Source organism: Vigna unguiculata, unplaced genomic scaffold, assembly GCF_004118075.2.
Source record: "Vigna unguiculata cultivar IT97K-499-35 unplaced genomic scaffold, ASM411807v1 contig_165, whole genome shotgun sequence".
Classification (NCBI taxonomy): Eukaryota; Viridiplantae; Streptophyta; class Magnoliopsida; order Fabales; family Fabaceae; genus Vigna; species Vigna unguiculata.
The window spans coordinates 35,019-43,822 of record NW_021010869.1 but is presented as its reverse complement, the minus strand read 5'-3'; the positions used below and the strand labels follow the sequence as shown (position 1 = coordinate 43,822).

Below are 8,804 nucleotides of genomic sequence, written 5' to 3'. Positions count from 1 at the left end.
CTACAGGACGGTGCTCAGTGCTGGGGAAGCAGTTTATCCGACCCAATACCTCACCTTGGGGAGCGCCGGTGCTGCTGGTGAAGAAGAAGGATGGGAGTTCGCGGTTCTGTGTAGACTACAGACAGTTGAACAATATGACCATCAAGAACAAGTACCCCATCCCGAGAATAGATGACTTGATGGATCAGTTGCATGGATCCTCGGTGTTTTCAAAGATTGACTTGCGGTCGGGATATCACCAGATTTTGGTGAAGGCAGATGATGTAGAGAAGACGGCCTTCAGGTCCCGGTATGGACACTACGAGTATGTGGTTATGCCTTTTTGGTGTGACCAATGCTCCGACAGTGTTCATGGACTACATGAACAAAATTTTCAGGCCATTCTTGGATAAGTTTGTCGTAGTCTTCATAGACGACATCCTTATCTATTCCAGGACTCAGGAAGAGCATGTTGAGCACCTGAGGCTAGTGCTTGGTATCCTGAGGGAGAAGGGACTATATGCTAAACTGTCCAAGTGTGAATTCTGGATGGATGAGGTACAATTCTTGGGCCATGTGATATCTGCACAAGGCATTGCGGTAGACCCAGCAAAAGTCGACGCAGTGGTTAAGTGGGAAAGTTCCAAGTTAGCAACCGAAATCAGAAGCTTTGTGGGTTTAGCCGGCTACTATAGGAGATTCATAGAGGGATTCTCCAAGATAGTGGCGCCCCTGACCCAGGTTACTCGGAAAGACCAACCCTTTGCTTGGACGGATAAGTGTGAGGAAAGTTTCCAAGAGCTGAAGCGACGTTTGACAAGCACCCCGATATTGGTTATCCCGGATGTTGGAAAACCCTTTGAGGTTTATTGTGATGCCTCCCACCTAGGGCTGGGTTGTGTGTTGATGCAGGAGAAGAAGGCAGTGGCCTACGCTTCGAGGCAACCCAAGGTGCATGAGAGAAACTACCCCACTCATGACCTAGAGCTGGCAGCTATAGTTTTCGCCTTGAAAATTTGGAGGCACTACCTCTATGGTGTTCAATTCTGGGTATTCAAAGATCACAAGAGTCTGAAGTACCTATTTGATCAAAAGGAGTTAAACATGAGGCAGAGGAGATGGATGGAATTCTTAAAGGATTATGATTTTCAGCTTTTGTACCATCCAGGGAAGGCGAACGTAGTAGTCGATGCTCTGAGTAGGAAGACGTTGCACGCCGCTCAGCTCATGATCAAGGAGGTGGAACTGTTGGAGAAATTAAGAGACATGAAACTGCAGGTGGAGCTGGAATCAGGATCCATCAAATGTAGTAACCTGACCATATCTAGTGACTTTCTGAACTCAGTTAGGGAAAGACAACTATTGGATGCTAGTCTGAATAAGGTGAGAGAGCAATTGGGGTCAGAAGAGGCAATGAACTTTGTTTTGGGTAATGACGACCTCTTGAGATTTCAGGGCAAAATGTGTGTGCCTGATGAGGTTGAGGTGAAAAGGCTAATCCTTGAGGAAGGGCACAAGAGTCGTCTTAGCTGCATCCGGGCATGACTAAGATGTATCAAGATCTCAGGGAAGCTTTCTGGTGGCAAGGGATAAAGAAGGATGTGGCACAATTCGTGTCTGCCTATCTAACCTGTCAGAAGGCAAAGGTGGAACACCAGAGACCCGATGGGATGATACAGCCTCTGGAGATACCAGTGTAGAAATGGGATAGCATCTCGATGGACTTTGTGACCCATTTGCCACGAACTTTTAGAGGGCATGACACCATCTAGGTCATAGTGGACCGATTGACCAAGAGTGCACATTTCCTAGCAATGAACCTGAGGATTTCTATGGTAAAGTTGGCTCAGTTGTACATCAAGGAGATCGTGAGGTTGCATGGGGTGCCTTCGAGCATTGTGTCAGACAGAGATCCACGGTTCACATCACGGTTTTAGCAAACCTTGCTGGGTGCTTTGGGAAGCAAACTCACGATGAGTTCAGCCTATCATCCTTAAACAGATGGTCAGTCTGAGAGGACGATCCAGTCGCTTGAGGACTTACTGTGAACATGCATACTAGATCACTTGGGTGCTTGGGATGAAGTGTTACCGTTGATTGAGTTCACCTACAATAATAGTTTCCATGCAAGCATTGGGATGGCACCATATGAGGCTCTTTATGGACGGAGGTGCAGGACTCCCTTGTGTTGGTATCAGGATGGGGAGGCAGTGTTAGTTGGGCCAGAATTGTTGGAACGAACCACCGAGAAGGTAAGATTAGTGAGGAATAGAATGCAGGCTTTACAGAGCAGACAAAAGGCACATGCAGATCGCAGAAGGAGGCCCTTGGAATTTGAGGCTGGAGATCACGTGTTCTTGAGGGTGACCCGAACCACTGGTGTGGGAAGGGCTCTCCGCTCAAGAAAACTTTCTCCTAAGTTCCTTGGTCCCTATCAGATCTCGAGGAGGATTGGACCAGTAGCTTATGAGATAGCTTTGCCTCCTCAGATGGTAAATCTTCCCCTAGTGTTCCACGTGTCGCAGTTGAGGAAGTATGTGTTTGATCCGGCCCATGTGTTGGAAGCAGAGGATAGACAGATCAGGGAGGACCTCACTGTTGAAGTACCACCCATTGCTCTAGAGGATAGCAAGGTTGAGGAACGCATAGGAAAAATAGTCAGATTGATTAAGGTCATTTGGGATCGGGAGGGCAGGTGACTCTACTTGGGAGTTGGAGGAGGATATGAGGAAATCACACCTGCACCTTTTTGCTTGGTAAGTCTTATTTTCGAGGTCAAAAATTTTCTTGTTAGGGAGAATGTAAGGCCCATTTTATTTTTACTTTATTTTTAAAGGCTGCGTTAAACGGTCGGGCCTAAGGGCTGGCCCAAAAAGGGAAAAGGAGACCCTAAGTCTACCCTCACACTTTCATTCCTCTTACTCTTCAGATTTTTGTAGCCGTCAAACCCTTCCTCTCTCTCGCAATAGGAACTTCTGCTAGGGTTTGATACCAGCTCATGGACAAGATAACTCTAAGCTCAACTTTGCTCCATGTAACTAAATCTCGAGCTCGTGCTTCTCACCCTCTAGGCGCCCTTTCTTTTGTTGATCACAGTAGGGGCTTTGTAGTAATCTCGTTCCTAATCTTCTCCCCTTCGTTTTCAGCCCTTTGGCGTACTCTTAGGACTGTGGTGCTCTCTGTGTGTGTGTCGGAACTTCCCGCTAGCTCATTTCCAGGTAAGGGAAGCTAGGGTTTACGATTTCCTTAGGTTCTTTGCATGTTTTCTGAGTTTAAGTGATATTATTGAGGTGTGCTCGTGGTTTGATTGTTTGATATTGGTAAAAATGTGTTTTCCATGTGGTTTCTGTGTTGTGCATGAGAGAACAGTGGCGAGCACTGGTTTTCTCGCCCAAGCGAGCTTGCCTCGCCTAGGCGAGATTAGTAGAGGCTTGGCCAGGGCCTACTGATCGATCTGTCGCTGAGACGAGAAGTTTTTATTTTTGAGCGAGGAGTGGTCTCGCCTAGGCGAGAAGGGACTTGCCTGAGCGAGACCTCGCAGAGTCCGCTGCTCCCCTGCTCGAGTTCTCGCCTAGGCGAGACGGGCTTCGCTTGAGCGAGAGGACCTCCCTCGCTTGAGCGGGACCTGTTAGCCTGAGCGAGACTAGGGTAAGTTGTGGTACTATTGTTGAATGGTGCATTGATGTGTGATTGCTTATCTGATCTATATGCTCTACTATGAGGGATAATGTCATGATTGATATATGATGTGGTGGTGGGAATGGTATGTTGTTTTGTGTTGTATGAATTGGAAAGCATGAGTTGTATGATGGGATTGTTATACATGATGTTAATGTTATGGGAAACTCTTGATTGGTGGGTGGAATATGTATGAAGTATGGGTAGGGCATAATCCCCTGACTCTTGTAGTGAGAGATCTTGGTGGCGCCTCATCTGTTGGACATAATTCCATGGACCCTCTTAAGGGGAGTTCCTCGTGGTGCCACGACAAAAGGACGTAATTCCATGGGGGGTCGTGGTGGTGCCTCAGGGCCAGGGCGTAATTCCACGGAGGCCACGTGGTGGTGCCTCCTACAAGGGTATAATTCCACGAAGGCCTCAGGGTGACGCCTCATTGCTAGGACATAATTCCACTGCCATGTGGTGGTGCCTCAGTTACGTATCCAGATAGTCGAGTCTTGGGGTCTCATATATTTTGATAGCTCTGGTGTGATGCTTGTTATTTATGCTTGGCTTTGAGATTACATGTGGACTGTTATAATATGAGGTCTCTTTATGATAGCTTACCCTTTTGCTTGTTTGTATGACTTTTGTGTGGTTTCTTCCCTTATAATGATCATCAATTTGATTGATGTGAGCAGGTGTGAGTGATGGACATTCTTGGAGCAGGAGTGGAAGGAAATCTATGGAGAATGATGAGGAGAAGATGGAGTGCAGCGGAATTTGGAGGATTAGAGGAAAGTAGCTCTCGGAAATGGAGAATTTGGTGAAGATGAATAGTAGAAGTGGAGCTATGGTATGGAAGGTGGCTAGAGGAGATGAAGGAGAAGGTTAGTGATGAGTGCGTATTTTTGCCCTCATTCAGTGTTTAATACTGGGTATTTAATTGAATTTATGTGCTTAAAGAGTGATTTAATTGATAATTATGATAATTAGGTTGTTTGAGCTTGTGCGATAAAAATGTCTTAAAAAGTGATTTTTAGCTGCATAAATTATTTTTGGATATTTTAACGTTTGTTGATGCAGCTGAAGTTAAGATTAATCTTATTTAAAGGTGAGAAAATAAATAGATTGAAATTACAAAACACCTTTAAATAAAGCTAAAATTAGTTGGAAGAATCACTTCTGCACCCTAGTTTTTACTCATACACTCCCCTCTTTCTAAATGGGTCTCACCAAAACCTATTATGCACCCCCTAATATGTCTATTTGCACCCCTCCTATCACTTAAACCCAATTCACTCAGATCATGCCATGTGGCAATCCTCCACTAATTAAATTAACCAATAATATAATGCCACGTGTCATGATCTAGCAACTCAAAATTCAGCCAATAACATGTTGCCACGTCATCACCTTCAACCTCCTAAACCCTAGCCTCCATCTCCATGCCGTCAGCCATGTCACGGACCACCACCGTGAGCCACCACGCCGGAAAGCACGAACCATGACAGCACCACAGCAGCACTCAGCCGCCGTCCTCCCTCCACCCTCGCCGGCAGCTATCGCGAGTTCCTCCGACCACCGCGAGCACCTGCAACGCACAGCAGCACCTGCAGCTACCAGCACCGTCAGCCACCGCGCAGCAGCAACGAGCGCGCAACCATGGCCACCGCGACACCATCGTCAATGCACCTGTGAGCCAGAACAGATCCACCGTGACAGCGAACCATCGCTGCAACGCACAAGCTCGGCACGTCGGAATTTAGGAACCCTTAGGGGGGCCTAATTTCTTTCTCTCTCTTTTCTTCTCTCTATTCTTCTTTTATCTTTATTTTGCATTCATGGAGTTCTAAACTTCTTGGGTTGATTCCATTGTAATTTCATTATGGATTTTGAGGTTAGAATGAATTAATTTCTTTGTTCTTTTTATTATTGTTGAGGTTTTAATTCATCTATGTCTTTTATCTTTGAATCACGTAACAAGTAATGATTTTAAATTTATATGCATGTTGATCATATGAGTTCAAGGGTTTTTAAATTTAATTGAAACTTTACTTTGATTTTATTTAAAAACTTTCATGTGATTGAATGAGTTTTTACCAATAATTGAGACTTTACTTTGATTAAAGGTATTTACTCTAACTAAAATTAATTGAGACTTTACTTTGATTAATTAAGCTTTTTATTTGATGAGGAGATAAAAGACTAGACATGATTAGGCATAATAAATTTGATTGAGACTGTACTTTGGTTGAATTTACTGTGGATAATCTAAAAGTTCTCACTTTTAATTGAGACTATACTTTGGTTAAAAGTGAGAACACCAACAAATTAATTGAGACTTTACATTGATTAATTTGTAAATCTATAATAATAATTAATCGAGCAATAATCTTTAGATAACCTATGATGAATCTATTTTGAAAAAGTAATGGAATCAATCTATTTTCTTTACTATTGTTTATATCTTATTTTATCTTTTTATCTTTATCCCTCCTATTTTTATAATTTTATTTGACTAACACTTGTATAGTTTTATAAGAACTAATTTGTTAAAAATCAATTCCGTGTTCGTTGGGAGACGACTTTGGGTTACTTTACCCTTACTATTTTGTTGACTACTTTCTTAACAATACTGAAGTTGTTATAGATAAGTAGTATTAATTTGATCGCGTCAACGATAGCGTTATCAGTTAGCCATGTATGCTCTCAAATTAATAGAAGTGTGGAGTGATCTCAAACACTAGCATCTATTAGCAATTCAAGAGTAACCATTACAATATTTGAGTGGCTCTATTTATAGGCACATGGCCGGCCAAATAAAGAGAAAATGCAACAAAGATGAAATGCAAATGTAGCTTGGAGAAGAAGCTTGATTGTAGACCATGTGATGTAGTAGATGAGTCTAGATGGTGCCAAGTGGCGTATCACACTCTCCTTGCCCAAGTCACACGCACCATGCTTCCATCACATGCTCCTTGCTTAGTTCATGCTTTGCTTGCATCCAAAAGGAGAGCCACTCTAGTAATTCTCGGCCAAAGGTAGCACATTGGGCTCGGCCCAAATGATCCCAACAAGTGTTCTAGCTTTTATTGAAAGCAAAGCCTAAACAATGGCCCAATTTAAATCTAGACTACTTCCTTCATGCATCATCTCATATTTTAGAGATTTCTTTAGCCCATGTAAATAATGTAAAAAGCCCATGATTGACTTGATCATCTTGTGAGAGGCCCATGTGAATCTTTCTCATCATGCTTCTAGTGATTGGGCCTTGATGTGGGCTTGGGCTTGTTGATGCACTTGAGCTTGGGCTTGTTGGGGTCACATCATCCCCTCCCCCTTGAAGAGGATTTGCCCTCAAATCTTGGTGGTCACCCTCTTCATCAAAAATACCTACAAAAGGAACCAAATCAGTAATGTTGAAAGTAGGATGCACACCATATTCCGGAGGAAGATCCAATTGATAAGCATTATTATTGATCTTCTTGATGATTTGGAATGGACCATCACCTCGGGGACTAAGTTTGGATTTTCTTATATTAGGAAATCTTTCCTTCCTTAAGTGCAACCAAACTAAATCTCCTTCATTAAAAGACCGAACTCTCTTGCCCTTGTTTTTAGAATGAGCAATCTTTTCAACATGGGCTTGAATTTGGTGTTTAACCTTCTCATGAAAATCTTTTATGAACTTGGACTTAGAAACCCCTTCTTTATGAACAAAATCAAAAGAAGTTGGAAGAGGTAATAAGTCCAATGGTGTGAGAGGGTTAAAACCATAAACTACCTCAAAGGGTGAGAGTTTGGTGGTGCTATGGACCACTCTATTGTAAGCAAATTCAATGTGGGGAAGATACTCATCCCAAGATTTATGATTCCCCTTAAGCAAAACCCTAAGCAATGTGGAAAGGGATCTATTGACTACCTCGGTTTGCCCATCAGTTTGTGGGTGACAAGAGGTAGAGAAAGAAAGTTTTGTTCCTAGCCTAGACCACAAGGTCCTCCAAAAATGGCTTAGGAATTTAGCATCCCTATCAGACACAATTGTTTTGGGTAAACCATGAGGCGAACCACTTCTCTAAAGAACAACCTTGCTATGTTGCTAGCATCATCTACTTTGTGGCATGGTATAAAATGTGCCATTTTAGAAAAACGGTCCACTACCACAAATATAGAGTCAACACCCCTAGAAGTCCTTGGAAGCCCTAGGACAAAATCCATACTTATATCCTCCCAAGGGGTGGAAGCAACAGGCAAAGGAGTATACATCCCTGCAGGCATTGCGCTAGACTTAGCATGCAAACAATTCAAACAACTAGCGCAATAGTTTTGTATTTCCCTTTTCATATGGGGCCAAAAGAATTTCTCTTTAAGCATGGCCAAAGTTTTGGCGACCCCAAAGTGACCCATAAGTCCCCCTCATGCATTTCTTTGATCAAAAGTTTTCTATGAGAACCTAGAGGAATACATAGGCGGCCTTCTTTGAAAAGATATCCATTTGAGAGATAAAAGCCGCCTTGGGACTTAGTGAGACAATCATGATAAATGGTAGCAAAGAAGGGATCATGAATATACAATTCACATATGTTGTCAAATCCAAGAATTTGGGATCCAAGCTTGGCTAAGAGAGTATATCTCCTTGATAGTGCATCAGCCACCACATTAGCTTTCCCTTTCTTGTACTTGATAACATAAGGGAATTGTTCCAAGTACTCAACCCACTTTGCATGCCTTTTATTCAATTTGTGTTGGCTCTTCAAATACTTGAGAGTTTCATGATCACTATGGATAATAAACTCTTTTGTTACAAGATAATGTTCCCAAGTATGAAGAGCTCGCACAAGAGCATATAGCTCTTTGTCATAGGTGGGATAGTTACGAGAAGGACCATTTAGTTTTTCACTAAAATAGGCAATTGGATGGCCTTCTTGTAACAAAACCGCACCTATTCCCACCCCAGAAGCATCACATTCTAGCTCAAAAGTTTTCTCAAAATTTGGAAGAGCAAGAATGGGAGCTTGGGTGAGCCTAGTCTTGATATCATCAAAAGCCTTTTGTTGTCTTTCACCCCACTCAAAAGATATGTCTTTCTTAACAAGTTCATTGAGGGGTGAAGCAATGGTGGAGAAGTTGGGGACAAATCTTCTATAAAAACTTGCTAATCC

At 42.8% G+C, this 8,804-nt stretch overlaps 1 protein-coding gene across 1 annotated transcript; it reads left to right on the top strand.

The window, feature by feature from the left end:
- Nucleotides 1-1,520: 1,520 nt before the first annotated feature.
- LOC114171271 lies at nucleotides 1,521-4,444 on the top strand. The gene is made up of 6 exons (XM_028056408.1): nucleotides 1,521-1,675; nucleotides 1,792-1,983; nucleotides 2,099-2,342; nucleotides 2,418-2,674; nucleotides 3,145-3,197; nucleotides 4,341-4,444. The coding sequence occupies exons 1-6, from the start codon at nucleotides 1,521-1,523 to the stop codon at nucleotides 4,442-4,444; spliced, it is 1,005 nt and encodes a 334-aa protein (XP_027912209.1).
- The last annotated feature ends 4,360 nt before the right edge of the window (nucleotides 4,445-8,804 follow it).